Genomic DNA, 16,814 nt, shown 5'->3' on the forward strand with positions numbered 1-16,814 from the left:
TAGAATTAATGAGGGGGCAAAGGTATTGGTGAGAAATCTCAAGAGAGACAATAAAAAGGGTTGTTGGAGCGAAATGCCGTGGATTGGGTCCTACCTAGTGGAAAAAATAATCAATAATAGTACACGTGTTTTAAAATCCATGAAAGGTGATATTTTGAAGAAAAAAAATCTGAAAAATGTTAAAATATATTATTGCAATGAACAAGATGGTGATGGGGAAAAAGTACATCCTTCAATATTTGTGGTGATAGTGATGGCAACATCTGCTTTGTTGATGAATTTCCGTTGAGCCAAAACTTCTTTCATCCAGCAGATAGGCAGTGGCAGGGAGAAAAATGCAAAGAGTTCAATCTTAAATTCTTCAATCCTTCTCTGTCTCATGGTCAGTGAGTGAACACGTGTGCAGTTTGGCTCTGTTAAAAAGTGTTATTTTGTAGGGTTATCTTGTTAGAATTAATTCGAACTTTATATTAGTGCATTCAGTTTTTCACACAGTTTAAGAAAATATTTTTATAATTCTGATTATCATTTTAATCATGTAGAAATTGCAATAAATAGCTAATAACCTCCAATTAGTTTCACTACAGTTTTGTTTAGCTATTCCAACATGGTGAGGAGCAACGGTAAGAAGCAGGAAACTCCCACACAAAAGGCAGGTAAGTGGGTAATGGTGCCTGTGTCAACGACCCCTCCCTGTCAATACACAATGCAACTGGCCGACGAAATTTTGCAGAGGATTAGCAAGGAAGTTAACCAAGCTGTCTCGGAGGCTTTGTCCTTCTTCCAATCTGAATTGGATCGACTACAGAGTGAGAACAATGAACTTCAGCAGAGGATGGCAGCAATTGAGAAGGAGACGGAATTGAAATTTGATGACCTTGAACAATATGGTCGCCGTACCTGCCTGCAATTCTTTGGAATTCCTGAAACCAAGGGGAAGTCCACCGAACAAATTGTTCAGCGAAAAGCTGAATGTGGAGTTGAAGATCGATGACATTCATTGTTAGCATCGAGTGGGACCAATCCAGCAGCCAGGTCAGGACACAGGCAGAGCAGCCGGCAAGGAGCATCATTGTCCCATCATTGTGAGGTTTGATGGCTACCGGATGAGGCAGAGGGTGTTCGCAGCCAAGTGAATGCTCAAGAACTCAGGGATCACCATGAGAGAGGATCTAACGAAGCATCAGCTTGAAGTCTTGAAAGCAGCGGCGAACAAATTTGGGCTCAAGAACACGTGGACTGTCGATGTCCGCATCAAGTACGCCATCGGAGAGGGACCTGGACGCCGCATCTACACCGCTGAGCATCTTGCTGACCTCCACTAAGCACCTCACGGTGTTAGCCCATCACCTCTCTACTAAAGGTGAGCTGTCAATGTTTCAATTGTGCCATTTCATGTAAATATCGTTCTTCTGTCTTACTGTTTTCAGTCTATTCTTTTTTTTTTGTTAGTCAATTTGTTAGTCATACTAGCCCCCAGCTAGTATACATACCATTTTTTACCAACTTCTATTCTTACAAATCTTTAAATTGATTTCTGCTTTTTTGAAAATATTTATATAATACTTTTTTGAAGCTATATCAGTTTTGTTATAGCAATTCATCCTGTATCCTGAAACTTTTATACTAATTGTATCATCCAATACTCAATCAGGAAACTAGTATTCCACTATAATAGACACAACTGAATTATGTTTCCAGCTAATCCAAAGTGTTACACTTCATCTAACGATAGCATAGTCCAAAAATAGAAGCCTTCCCACTGTTGTTAAAATTATGATAATGAGTCCAAAACCAAAGTTCACTTCAATAATACATGCGTAACCTTTTTTGAATTACTGAGTGTCTACCACTTCTTCCTAATCTCAGTTCATTGTCCAGTCCGTAAGCTATCAATTTATTTCTGTTTATCAACAAAGCCTGAATCCCTTCTCTAGATGTATATGACTAGTGTGTATAGTAAACTTGCAGCAGGATTCAAGTTGACTTTTCATGGAATTGACAATAACAGAAATGGCAGTCATCATAATAATGCAGGTGCCCTGGGATTGGCAACAAATAGCAAGAATGTGCGCCAAGAACAAACCTTTCAATGTGCTGATGATGGAGGAAGGTGATTTCAAAAAAATTAAAAGCCTCTATGAAGGTGTTAGTGCTCCATTTGTTTTAAGGAAAAAACCACAGATGGTCAAAACTTCTTGATTTCGAATGCGGTCTACTTCCAAGCACAATCCACAAAGCCAGGAATCCTTCACTTCAAGACGAATTTCGAAAGTGACTTCCAGGAGGTAGATTACAACAAAAATAGACGTGGGCAAACCAGGGAAATTACCACAGAGCTAGCTATTTTGCCTTCAAATGGAGTGAGCTCAGAGAAATACAAACATTTACAAGGTTTACTGAAGTGGGTACCTAAAATGTTCCTCAGCTTTTATAAAAATCTAAAACAGAAAGATTGAAAAAAGTTGTATGGTTGTTGATACTAATTAATAATTAATACTTTCTCCGAACACAATTTTTTGTATAGTGAATATTTTTTTAAATTTAGTTGTAGGCCTAGATATATTTTCTACTGCTTATGATCAGCATCAACAAACTTGAAAGTATAAATTGGTGTACAGTATAAAATTTCTTTTTAGGGCCTGAACACCAAAATCAATCCTTCAATCAATGTTCTGTAATTCTGTGAGTCGTCTCACAATGCTTGACGTTCGAATGTCCAGCCAAAATTGATAGTGATAATTTTCACTGCAGATAATAAAAAATAAAGTATTTATTCATTTTGATCAACAGTTCTTTATTTTCTCTCAACTTCAAAAATGTATGTGACATGAATGTAACATAATCATCTCACATCATTCATTCATACATACTATAAAATGTCAAGTCACAATAATTTTGGAACTTCTAGATGTTGTCACATAAAAATGTCAAGTCACAAACATTTCAAAACTTTTAAAATGTTAAGTCACATAAAAAATTGCATATTTACGTAAAAAAGTTGTAAACTATGTCATTTCTAGGAAGACATTATATTTTATCATATTAAAAAAAATTGAATACCTATGACTTGTTAAACATGAATAAAAAACCTTGTGACATGACGCTGTGTATACTATTGGCTCCTGTTCAAAGTTTGAATTTTGTGACTTGACACAGTTTTCCACTGACCTGCTGATATTGATATATATATATATATATATATATATATATATATATATATATATATATATATATAATATATATATATATATATATTCTCAAGAATTTCAAAAAGTAAAAAGGATTGGCAAAAAACTTTCAAGAAATTTATTTCTAATAACAGTGATCTTGTTACGGTGATACTATAGTCTGTGTAAAATAAGTTGAGACTTGACCTTCCATCCGAAGAAATTATAGGGTCGCCAAATTGTGTAAAATTATAACTTTCTCAAATTTCCAATTCAACGTCAGAATTGGATGTAGAATATCATCCCCGATATCTTAGTAGTGCTAAAAACGTTCCAGGGTTGAAGAATTAAAAGGAAATTTAACTTTTATGATAAGATTGAAACATCGCGAAGATTTGTTTTCTTTTGAATATCACTTCTCTCAGAATCATGGGACGTCGTAAGGCGTGATAATTTTATATAAACGGGGAGAATGTCTCCTTTCTATTGGTCTCTGGATCATTTTTATCCGACCTATAGTTATTTTTTAATTAATTATTATGTTCGTCATTGGAGGAGGGGATACCCATTCACCCAACACACAACAGCCCCTTTCACAATCATCAACCAAAAGCCAGCAAAGCTGGAAAACTGGTTATGATGGCAAAGTTGAAGGAGTGGGCGCAAGAAGAGGTAAACTTGTCACTTGCTAATATATTGTATGAAGGAACAGTGAGGTGAGCTTATAATTGAAATGGTTCATCACTTTTTCAAGAAAAAATGCACAAAGCTCAATATTTATGGGCAATATCTGACTGTTCAACTCACTGATAAAACATTGCTTTAAAAGAAATTCTTTGTTATTGTACCATAATGTTTCTCAATGATTCTAATGATAGAATCTCTTCATAGCATCCTTGGTTGCATATGTGTTTGGAGAATGTGTTGAAAGTTGAAAATAAGGCAAGGTTAATTTCCAATAGAGTTAGATATTTGCAATGTATTTTCCATTTGTAGAATATAGTGATGGTATGGAATCGAAACTATAGTTGAACTATGGAATAACTTGTTGGGGCTCCACATATAAAACCCACTTAAAGCTGTTAATGACCATCCAAAAATCCATTTTACGTGTCATGAAAGGTGTGAGGAGAACTGAGCACTCATTCCCAATTTTCCAAATGCTTAATTTTTCACCATTGCGCTACATTTATGTTTTTAAAGTTTTATCTTCATTCTTTATCCAATCAGGAGATCGTGGAAGGCAATTGTACGAGGGCAATCACTTATATAGCACAATAAGTGCAACAAATAATCTTCTAAGGCCACCTAAAGCTTACAACACATATTTTCAAAAATATTTTGTCTTTCTTAGTTCTAAATTGTTCAATAATGTGCCTGATTACATAAAAAGTGTTAATAATACTCATTCATTTAAAAAACAAATTTTCAAGTGGCTTCTTTCTTCTCCTCTTGAAAATATTGAGAGTTTGTTCACTGTCATTGGTTGTCTTTGATTTTAGTAACACATGAAATATTATTATAATGCGTGAGTGGTGTGTGAATCTGGGCATGAAAGCAGCAATTGAAAAACTTTTTTTCATGTAAGTTACTCCTAATTGCAAACAATTTTAATAATTAAGCAAGTAGTATTCCTTTTTTTGACATCTTGTTAGATTAGTATGCAATTTTGAATAATGTTTATTATTTATTTTACAATGTCAAGAATTATGCGATGCTGTAATAGTTATTTATTGTTCAAGAATGAAAAATTGTTTTGTTCCAAATTATTGTAGCTTATTGATGTCAAAAAATAAGAAACATTTTATTTTGATTTTTTTTTAATTTGAAATACTGCAAAATAGTTTTTTTTATTATCAAGTTTATCATAAGTAACTCGTCACATTTGAAAAGGTTCTAACTAACATTTTTTGTAAAATTGAGGTTATTGTACAAACTTATTGCTCTATAGTATTTCTATCCAGTTCCAGTTAATGACTAGAAACACCATCTGTTGGTAAACAGTGGAACTAGCAAGAATGACAAGGTTCTAACTGCCAAAGTAAAGAATATTGTTCTGGTATGACAAGGTTCCAACTGCTTTCCAATCAGCTGTTATGATTGATTGCAGCTGTATTAAGCATATGTTTTTGTAGCATTATTTTCGCAGAGTCAAAGTAATTGAACTTTAAAGGTTAGGAAGCTTTAAATAGGAATACTGCATATTATTCTGTTGTTGTTGTTGGCAAAAATAATATCATTATTACCAGTAATATTCAGCTCTTTTGAACATGGAAAGTTCTCCTGATCATTTTGATGATAATTATTCGTCTGATGAATTTATTCTACCAACCTCATCATCTGAGAATGAAGATGTTAGTCTTGTGAAGTATAAAAGGTAAGATGTACCAACTATTATACTTAACTATTATAATGTATAGTCTAGTTTATGAATAGGGCTTTATTGACAGAAGCGCATATAATGCATTTTATCTATGAATGGTAAAGCAAAATAGAAGAGAAAGTAACTTATGGTGTCAATTTAAAATACTTTATTGAGTAGCTTAAAAACTGTTGGTCTAACTTGAATTGCATTTTGATTGATTGAATCCTAGCAATTATAGGAAATGTACATTGAATAGAGCATGATTATACCTAAAATAATACTGTAGACTACATAAGTACAACTATATGTACCGGTACGGTAATTAAAATCTTGTTAAAACCAAAATCATGTCAACTTAATTAGTTTTTCTTGAAAAAATATAATTTGGGCCTTTCTAAAATTCTCTCAATTTTAGTTTTGTCACAAAATTGCTGTCATTTCATGGTCATAAGCTTTTGTGACAAGGTAGGAATCAAAATAATATTTTCTAATATGTTTTCAGATACCTTCTTGACATACTAAATTAATAGGTTGGTACTGTAATTATTTCCAGAGACTGATTTGTATAACTTATTTGCAGAAGGAAGAAGAGGCCTACATCAAAGCACCCAGCTTGTAAAAGAAAACTGACAGAAGACAATAGCAATCCAGATGAACCTGCTGAAGTTGGAATTGATGCACAATGTAATGGCGAGAACAATGAATTGTAAATATAAAGAAAATAAACATCTCGAATAAAAATAAAAATATTTGAAAAAAGGGTACTGAGATTTTTATTTTCTTTATATTTATATTACAAGTAGCCCTATACAGGAAAGAGATGAATGAATTATAAGTTTTGTAACTAAATTACTAAAGACTTCATGCCCAACTCAGCTCTCAGTTTGAGTTCCTACAGTACAGTACTATGTCAGTAAGTTTGGGCTACTTTTTATGTTGGGCGAGACATTTTAATATTACGGGACTCAAAATGAAATTCTATTTCAATCTGCAACAATTAATGTTCATTTTCAAAGTTGACCAGGAATATACTGGATTATGTGGTCTAGTTCCTGTTATTCAAGTGAATTTTTTTTATTATTTTCTTGAAGAAGTTGAGTCTATTATTTTATTATTTCATATTAATTTATGTGCAATATATCATACAAGATGGTATTGCAGCCTACTATGATACTAGTTTCTGTACATGTTTTTAATTTTTCTTGTTAATGCCCTCCAACAAATTTCAGGCTTCTATGAAAAATAATTATTTTCAATTATAGATGATTTCACTCAGCTACAACGTACTCATATAACATTAAAATACTAATATCCAAATAGTTTCCATTCCAGTGCAATAGTAGATTTTTGTTGCTGTTTTTTGTTGTTTCGGGATGCAAGCTGTTGAATTGGTGACACCAAAGAAAAATGTTCGCAAACAAATGCCAACTCCTGGGAGCTGGAAGTGCAATAAAAGAAGAAAAGCTCATCAAGCTGGTTCCAACTACACAAGCCGGAGGGGGAAGGAAGTACCTAAAAAAGTGATAAAACGGTAAAAAACTGTGTTTTAAATTGCAAGTTTGAGTGCACCAAAAATGTATCCCAGGATGAAAGAGATGACCTTTTTGCATGATACTATTAATTACCTTCTTCTTCTGAAAAAAGACACTTTTTGATTTCTACGACAGAACGTACAGGCCAAAGAGAAGAGCAGTGTGAAGCTAGTGATGAAGGAAGTGACTGTAGTAATTAAAAAAAAAACCGGATCAAGACGAATTTATTCCTATAAATATCTTTTCAATGTAAAAGGAGAAAAATTCCGTGTGTGTAAAACTTTTTACTTGACCACTCTGGCAATTTCCCAAAAACCAATTTACACAGCACATAATACAAAAGATGTGAAAACAAATATGCCTGCACCAGATATGCGTGGTAAGAATGAAGCCAGTAAACGTAAACCCATAGGTGACCCTGACTCGGAAAGAAACCATATCAGATCATTCCCCAAAGTAGAATCTCACTACTGCCGTGCAAACAGCAATAGAGAGTATCTAGAGTCTCATTTGAATTTATCTAAAATGTACGATCTCTACACGGAGCAATGTGGGGATCAAATAGAACCTGTTAAGAAGTCAATATACAACCACATTTTTTGTACTGAATTTAATCTGAGTTTTCACTCTCCCAAAAAAGATAGGAGTGACGTTTGTGAGAAGTTTCATGTAGCTCAAAAAACTGAGACAATGACAGAACAGCTAAGAGAAGATTTTGATAGACATCTAGTTAATAAAACAGAAATGAGAGAAACACGGGCTGAAGAAAAGGAAGACAATACTACTCCAGTGTTGCTATTTGATCTCCCAAACGTTATTTTGACTCCTCATGCTGACATTAGTTCTTTTTTTTATTTGAGAAAAATGAACGTGTATAATTTAACAGCATATTTTACAACTACAAAAAAAGTGTATTGTGCATTGTGGACTGAAAAGATGGCGGGTAGAACAGGTAATGATATTGCAAGTGCCTTCATAAAATATTAAATACAGTAATTGAAGAAAATGATGTAACAGATCTCATCACATGGTCAGATTCATGTGCCCTCCAAAATAGGAATAGTATAATATCCAATGCTGTGTTACATTTTTTGAGGGATAACCCCATCACCATGAAATATTCTTTGCCTGGCCACTCATGCGTTCAAGAAGTGGATCATGCTCATAGTGAGATGGAAAAAAATGATGAGGAAAGTTGACTTCTACAGCATACTTGGATTGATCCGAATATTGAAACAGGTAAACAGAACCAACTCTTACCGTAGCATCCAAATGAATGCATCAGATTTTGAAGATTTTGGATTAACATCAAAACTGTTTCAATACAAACTGATTCCTTTTACTCAAGTTGCAGTTTTAAAATTCACACAGCCATCAAATATAGTAGAGTTTAAAACAAGTCACAACAGACAAGAACCAATGAACTGTGTGAACATTAAGTTCAATGAAAAGTCGAAGAGGTCTAATTCAAAAGGCAGATTAGCCAAGAATTCACTCTCTGTTTTTGAAATTAAACCCAAAGTACAGTCCTTCAATTTTGTATTTCTTGAATTGAAAGAAAAAAGACATCAAGAGTGCATTACGGTACATGCCTCTGAAAGACAGAGAAAATTACAGGGTGGTTCTTGATCTTTGAATTTTTCCATTTTCGTATACTTTCTATACATTATACTTTCCACATCTGTAATGTAAAAACTAAGTCAAAATTAATGGTTTCTGTGAAATTAAAATTGTATTATATGAAATATATTTGTTTTTCTTACTCATACTAATCATGAAATAGACCTTCTTGCCAAATTCTGATTCAGAATCTATGATTCTACAGTTACTGTCTGCATATTGGTGTATATATATTTGGTTCAATTGTGATTCGAATTTAAATTTTCAGAGACCCGGAAACTATGCACAGCCTATCAGCAGTGGACGCCAGAAGGGCGATGGAGAGGGCGAGAAGAACAACCGAGCCGGCCATTCCCCGCACCCTGGAGGAGTTGAGGGAAGAACTAAGCCAAGTGGGTCGTGAGGGTTTACGACTCACGACTGAAAACACACAGTTTTTCCTCAACGAGCCTATAAGGGGTGCGGACGGGGAGCCGTTGGCCGAGGGCTTCGTCAGCCACAGAATACTGCAGCATTTGAGGAGGCATCCTGCGGAGGCGTCTCATATTCTTATAGACGTTACATTCAAGACTGTCCCCAGGCGACCACAGGGGGTGCAACAGTTCATCTCTATACATGCTATGTACATGGATATAGTGAGTAAAATTATCTTTTTATACCAACATTTTCAAACACACATTTCTTAATTTAATTATGCTAGTGTAAAATCTAGATAAATAAATATAATATTGAACCTATCATACCAAAAAGTAGCATTGATATGACTCTCAGTCGATTAAATTGACAATCAATTTATTGCTATTGACTTGCTTTTCAGCAGTGGGCGCCAGAAGGGCGATGAAGAGGGCAAGAAGAACAACCGAGCCAATCTCCAATCGGGCCATTCCCCACACCCTGGAGGAGTTGAGGGAAGAACTGAGCCAAGTGGGTTGTGAGGGTTTACGACTCACGACTGGAAACACACAGTTTTTCCTCAACGAGCCTATAAGGGGTGCGGACGGGGAGCCGTTGGCCGAGGGCTTCGTCAGCCACAGAATACTGCAGCATTTGAGGAGGCATCCTGCGGAGGCGTCTCATATTCTTATAGACGTTACATTCAAGACTGTCCCCAGGCGACCACAGGGGGTGCAACAGTTCATCTCTATACATGCTATGTACATGGATATAGTGAGTAAAATTATCTTTTTATACCAACATTTTCAAACACACATTTCTTAATTTAATTATGCTGGTGTAAAATCTAGATAAATAAATATACTATTGAACCTATCATACCAAAAAGTAGCATTGATAAGACTCTCAGTCGATTAAATTGACAATCAATTTATTGCTATTAACTTGCTTTTCAGCAGTGGGCGCCAGAAGGGCGATGAAGAGGGCAAGAAGAACAACCGAGCCAATCTCTAATCGGGCCATTCCCCGCACCCTGGAGGAGTTGAGGGAAGAACTGAGCCAAGTGGGTTGTGAGGGTTTACGACTCACGACTGGAAACACACAGTTTTTCCTCAACGAGCCTATAAGGGGTGCGGACGGGGAGCCGTTGGCCGAGGGCTTCGCCAGTCACAGAATACTGCAACATTTGAGGTGGCATCCAGCGGAGGCGCCTCATATTCTTATGGACGCTACATTCAAGACTGTCCCCAGGCGACCACAGGGGGTGCAACAGTTCATCTCTGTACATGCTATGTACATGAATATAGTGAGTAAAATTATCTTTTTATACCAACATTTTCAAACACACATTTCTTAATTTAATTATGCTGGTGTAAAATCTAGATAAATAAATATACTATTGAACCTATCATACCAAAAAGTAGCATTGATATGACTCTCAGACGATTAAATTGACAATCAATTGCTATTGACTTGCTTATCTTTTGCAGGCTGTTCCGGTGGCGTTCTTCTTCATGAAGAGGAAGACGGAGGACAGTTACAGGAGAGTACTAACCTACATGAAAAATCAATTGTTGACGTGGGAGATTCAAACAATCACCACCGACTTCGAGATCGGGCTGGTAAATTCTGTGAGAAACATTTTTCCCAACGCACGTCACCAGAGTTGCTGGTTTCACTATACGCAAGTAAGTGCTGAGTATGTTTAATAATTATTGTTTCCAGTAATTATGAAGGGTGATGCCCTGTAACACTTGGCTTGTTCTTAACCTACAACTCGGTTTTGCTGTTTGCTTTGGTTTACTCAACAATAATGGAACCAAATCCTTTTTCAATTTGGGAATTTTATCTTTAATTTGTTAAACTTTTAGCATAATTGCTTATTTTTTAATACTTATACAATGAATGAGTGTAATGATCTGGTGAAGTATTTGCTTCAAACTCCGTTTTCTTCTTTGTCTTTTGAATAAAAATGTGCTTTGAAAGACAAGCAGTAAGCTTCAGAGTTCTTAGACTCCCCTTTTAGTTATAGGTAGCTTCGCCACTGGTGAGGAGGAAAACATATCAAAAGTCCCCACCCCTACCCTCTGTGCAAAGGGGGTGGGGGTGGTTCAAAGGTACCATATTTGGCTTCTCGCATATAACTCGAAAATTATGCATTTTACAGACATGACTATGCTGAAAGTAATTAAAGCTTACATAATTTCCAACAATATTGATTTAACAACGTTTTCTATATTATAATTATATCTTTCACTTTTCGAGATATCTGCTCCAAAAGATGTGAAAGACACATTTTCCTTCGATTTTCGCTATTTTTGCTCTTATAACTTTTTTAATATCGATGGGCAAAATCCATGCTGATCATGACCTTATAGAGCATCAAATTCTTCTCAATTTGATGTATAATTTCACAGGCTACGCACATCCCCACGACTGTTGCAGCAGCTTCAGTGTTGAGTGTGAGATCTTCAGTTATGCAAAAAAAGACCAATATTGACAAAGGAATTCAGTTTTTCAAGTATGATGTTCAAAATTGTGAAGTTTCAAAATAGTCCAGGCAATGAATGCTCAGAAAAGGGTATAGAGGGAAATGTTTTGAACACAATTTTTGACTTCGCAGCTTTGTTGGGACCAGTTAGGGGGTGGACATATCAATAGTCCTCATCACTACCACTTGTGCTAAAGGGATGAGGGTGGTTTAAAGTTGCAGTTTTCAATGTTTTGCCTACACGCTCATATCTTGGGGGAAATACGTTCAACCGACATGACTAACAATTCAAAAATGAAGGCTGATAAATTCTCTACAATATTTATTTTGTGGTGATTTGTGATATTTCCAATAGTTTTCGTGATATACGCTCTTAAATGTGTAAAATTGTTAAAATAACAGCTTTTAATTTTTTTTTTATGTTTCAGGACCTACAACTCTCCAACAATGCATCGTAAAAATGAATGCTTACCGTGGATTTGTAGAGCTTTTTTTCTCTTCAATTTTTGTTTAGTTTTGTTTAGTTTTTCATTGATCAGATGGATTGATATTAATTATTAATTAATTATTGATATTATTTTTATAATGTGTACTTGATATTATTTTTGTAAGATCTTTAACCAAGGAGTGTAAATTCAATGGGTAGTAAATGGGTAGTAGAAAATCCAAATCTGTAGAGGTAACTGGCGATCCCTCCACATCCCTTGAATGCTATAGACCATTTGGTTCAGTTATTAGCCCCATGTCTAATCAAAACGATCCCAGTACGCACGTTCGCGAACTTTTCATGAAAATAGGAACTAATTTGGGTCAAATAACAGCGTACTATGAGCACGTACATGAACCTCGAAGTATAACTACTAATACTCTACCACCAACTCAATCGGTTTCGTTGACCACACTTGCGCCACTTAATTTGTCTAAACCGGGAGTAAAAGTTTTCTCTAAGACGAAAATTCCTTGTGAAAATTTTACGAAAACGAGTGAAATTATCTATGATACACCCAAACCAGTCGTGAAGGCTAAACCAGTAGTTTCGCAGAGTAGTGATTATATGGTCATGAATCGGAAATCGTAAATAAAACAATTTCATGCATCACTATGATATGGCTGAAGCTGAATCTAGCTCAAACCCTACGTACTACTTGCCAATAGTAGATTCGAATACGTTACTGGAAGGCTGCGAATCTATTTTACGCTCCCTGGTACAGAGAATAATAGAAGGGTACATAAATGGGTATACCAATTACAGTGATGAACGAGGTGTACAAAGAATTAAAGTAACAAAAATTGAAATCAGATTCGCTGATTGAATGCGTTTGAATTCTTTTGAAATGGGAGATGAAATTTTTAAATGCGTGTTTAATGTTTACAAGTCCTTGAGTAAGATTAATCGCAATAAATATCATTTCTTAGTTGTTTCAAAAGAAGTCAATCAAACAACCGTTTTTTATTATAGAGTGTTTCAAGGTAATACCGAACGATCGGAAGAACATTTTTTCTCCGAACATCTTAGTCCAGATGAGAGAAAAAACCTTGAGGAGACTTTAATTCATGATTTTAATTCTTACCAAAATACAACTCCAGTGGGGAGGGGAGAGTTAGAGCTTTCAGACCCTGCATCGGTAGTTTCGTATGTCGTAAACTGTGACAAGGAAGAATAGTCAATTAATAGCTAAAATGGGTGAAGACGGTAAACCAGGAACCCCCACTCTTGAGAAACAAACTAAAGTTGCAGTTGATGATGTTTCACGACAATTGAGACAAGATAGTGTCCCAACGCCCATGACTGTGAAAGATTTTGCGATTGCAAGTGTAATCGAAACATGGCATGGCGATACTTCAAAAATTACCATCATAGATTTTCTTTCTCAAGTGGAAAATGTAGGAGCATTGGGGAACTGGACCGATAATGATAAAATTCGAATAATATCACTGAGATTAAAAGGCTCTGCCTTAACCTTTTTTAAAACTAGCCCTCAAATCAACAAAGTCAATGTGACTTATGATGAGATAAAGAACGCTCTTATTGAACGATTCTCGGAAAAAGTACCGGACCAATATTATTATACAGCACTTCAAACTTCAACACAAAGAAGAGGGGAAACACCAGAACAATTCGCTGATAGGCTCAGAAGTATTTGTGACAAAACAATTAGAAAAACGAATGACCAGGTCGAACAACGGATATTGCATGAAGAAGCTGAACACAGGCTTTTAGCAGCCTATTTAGCTGGGTTACAAGGGGAATTAGGCCAGCAGGTTCGATTGCGTTTTCCAACAACAATGACGCAGGCAGTTCGATTAGCGGTGACTATATCTAATATAATCGTGCAAGCAGCTCCTTCTACATCTAATCGCATCTTCTCTGCACAAGCTAAATTCAACCAGTCGATGAATAAAAATCAGAAAACCCGCACATGCTATAATTGCAATAAAGTAGGGCATATAGCTAGAGATTGCCGAGCTAAAAAGCAAGATACAGAAGGTGGAAAAACCGGCAGATTTGAGAATAAGAAAGAAAATAATAACTCCAATGACGAAAAATACAAACAAATCGAATGCTATAACTGTAAAGGTAAAGGTCATATTGCGCGGAATTGTAGAAAGCCGAAGGGTTTTCAACAGAGTTCGACGGTAAACGCCCGGACGTCGAACTGGAACTCACAAGGCCGAAATTAGTACCCCATTTAAGATGTCAAGAAGAGAATGATAAATATGAAGATTTAGTAGTATCAGTTACTATCCGTGGGATACAATGTAATTTTCTAGTTGACACCGGAGCATCAATATCGATAATTAAATGGGAGATAGATGGCGAGAAGTTATATGAAGCTAATTTACGAGCTCAGGGCGTCACAGGTAATTTTATTAATATTAAAGGGCTACAGATATTAAATGTGAAAATAGGGACTGTAAGAAGAAATTGTAGTTTTTATGTGGTGGAGCACTTTGATTCTCCATATGATGGAATAATGGGTATCGACAGTTTATTAGAGTTCCAAGCAATTATTGATTTAAATTCCCGAGAATTGACTGTCGCTAATATCATTAGTGTTCCATTGGTCAGTTCTGTTTCCTCGAGTGGAAACCAAGGCGTAAGTGGCCTGATCAACCACTCAACGTCTCATTCCATAGCGAATGACAGAGAGGACGATATTGAATCAAAAATCGTTCGTCTGGTAGGGAATCTTAAATTAGGACCAAGATGCCAAGTAATTGCTTTAGGAAAAGTGGAAATTCGAAAAAAGCCTGGCCAGGTACAAGTCGAATTAGAGAAACAGGTACAAGTCGAATTAGAGAAACAAGTACAAGTCGAATTAGAGAAACAAGTACAAGTCGAATTAGAGAAACAGAAACAAGTCGAACAAGAAAAACAGTTACAAGTTGAATTGGACAGATCACTGCTCAGTAATCCGTGCAGTCGACCAACGGCGGAATGGGTGGGTGAAAGATTTGTCATGATTAATGATCCGCGGGTGGGCTTGATAAACAAGTTATCTAGACCGCCTCAGGATACAGTGATCGAACCGATTGATCTAGGTATCAGTGGTTTACTAGTAGCTAGAGTAATCAGCCCTATGATAATTGATAAGTCGAGTAAAGTAGCTAATGTTTATGTTAAGATATTGAATTTTTCTAATGAGGAATTAACTATTCCAAAGAATGAATGCATAGGACTTTGTATGAATAACTATGAAATTGTGTCAAATGATAATGAATTTTTGCCAGATAATAATGCACAAGCGCTGGTAAATCCTACATGTAATACTGTTTTTGTCCATAACCGTAGAGAAGAGATTGACATTGAAGATGACTATGGTGATATTTGTGAGATACATAATAATACTAATTCCGAAGTTGAAGAAATCATTGAACAGAAACTACAACATCTTCCACCAGTTGATAAAGAGATAATAAGACCTGTTTTAAAAGAATACGGCAACCTTTTCTATGATGAAACTAAACCTTTAGGGTGTACACTGAACGTAGAACACTGTATTAATACAGGAAATTCTCAACCTATCAAAAAGACTCCATATAGGATACCAGATTCCTTAAAGCCAGTAGTGAAAGAACAAGTTGGTAAAATGTTAAAAGATCACGTTATTGAACCTTCCGACTCACCTTGGAGTGCTCCTATTGTTATAGTTAAAAAGAAAAGTCCAGGAAATCAGCCATGTTTCCGTTTTTGTGTGGATTATCGCGGTCTGAATCAAATCACAACAGGTGATAGCTATCCACTCCCGCGTATCGATGATACATTGGATAGCCTGGGTAATAGTAAGTTTTTTTCTACAATCGATCTAGCCAGTGGATTTTGGCAAATTCCAATGTCTAAGAAAGACGCTCCTAAAACAGCTTTTAGTCTGCCGACAGGAGATCATTACCAATTCCGGGTTTTACCATTCGGTTTGCGTAATGCGCCCGCCACTATGCAACGCTTATTAGACAACTTGTTAGCTGGTATGAAAGGTAACGAAGCTCTTGTTTATCTGGATGACATTATTGTTTTCTCAAGAACAATACAAGAGCATGCAAGTCGGTTACGACAGGTTTTCCAAAAGTTAAGATCAGCAAACCTTTACATACAAGGATGGAAGTGTAGGTTCGCTGAATCTCGAGTAGAATATTTAGGACATGTTATTTCTGAAGAAGGAATAAGCCCCGACCCTAAGAAACTAACCAGTGTACAAGAATTTAAAACCCCTAGCAACGAGACTGATATTAAATCTTTTCTTGGGTTAGTGGGTTATTATCGTCGTCATATTAGTAATTTCGCTGAGATAGCTCAACCCCTAACAAAATTGTTAAAAAAGGACGTGAAATTTATTTGGACCGAAGAACAATCAAAAGCCTTTCAAACATTGAAAACGGCACTTTGTAATAGCCCAATTTTGAAATACCCAGATTTTAGTAAAACTTTTATTTTAAGTGTAGACGCTTCTCAAACCTGTTTGGGGGCAGTTCTCTCACAAAAATGGGGAGATAATGAGCATCCCGTTGCTTTTGCAAGTAGAACTTTAAATACAGCCGAACGTAATTATTCAACCACTGAACGAGAGTTATTGGCCCTGGTCTGGAGTACAAAACAATTTCGTTGCTACTTATTTGGACGCAAATTCACTGTGATAACTGATCACGCTCCTCTTAAGTGGTTACTCAGCTTAAAAGACCCAACATCTCGATTAGCGAGATGGGCTCTCCGACTATCTGAATTCGAATTTGAAATACACCACAAA

General features: G+C 35.8%; 2 protein-coding genes across 3 annotated transcripts in view; one reads left to right on the forward strand and one right to left on the reverse strand.

Moving 5' to 3' along the window:
* The window catches only part of LOC111054026 (rab3 GTPase-activating protein catalytic subunit), a 280,846-nt gene that overhangs the window by 61,568 nt on the left and 202,464 nt on the right, over positions 1-16,814 (reverse strand). The gene's annotated exons all lie outside the window — the stretch shown is intronic.
* LOC120350208 lies at positions 9,525-10,205 on the forward strand. Its single transcript, XM_039422753.1, has 2 exons — positions 9,525-9,854; positions 10,037-10,205. The coding sequence occupies exons 1-2, from the start codon at positions 9,525-9,527 to the stop codon at positions 10,058-10,060; spliced, it is 354 nt and encodes a 117-aa protein (XP_039278687.1). The 3' UTR covers positions 10,061-10,205.

Source organism: Nilaparvata lugens, chromosome 3 (assembly GCF_014356525.2).
Source record: "Nilaparvata lugens isolate BPH chromosome 3, ASM1435652v1, whole genome shotgun sequence".
NCBI classification, from domain to species: Eukaryota; Metazoa; Arthropoda; class Insecta; order Hemiptera; family Delphacidae; genus Nilaparvata; species Nilaparvata lugens.

Coding starts and splice junctions, on each gene's coding strand:
- LOC120350208 (XM_039422753.1), top strand. CDS start 9,525: ATGAAGAGGGCAAGAAGAACAACCGAGCCAATCTCCAATCGGGCCATT. Junction 9,855..10,036: donor ATGCTATGTACATGGATATA/GTGAGTAAAATT, acceptor CTTGCTTTTCAG/CAGTGGGCGCCAGAAGGGCG.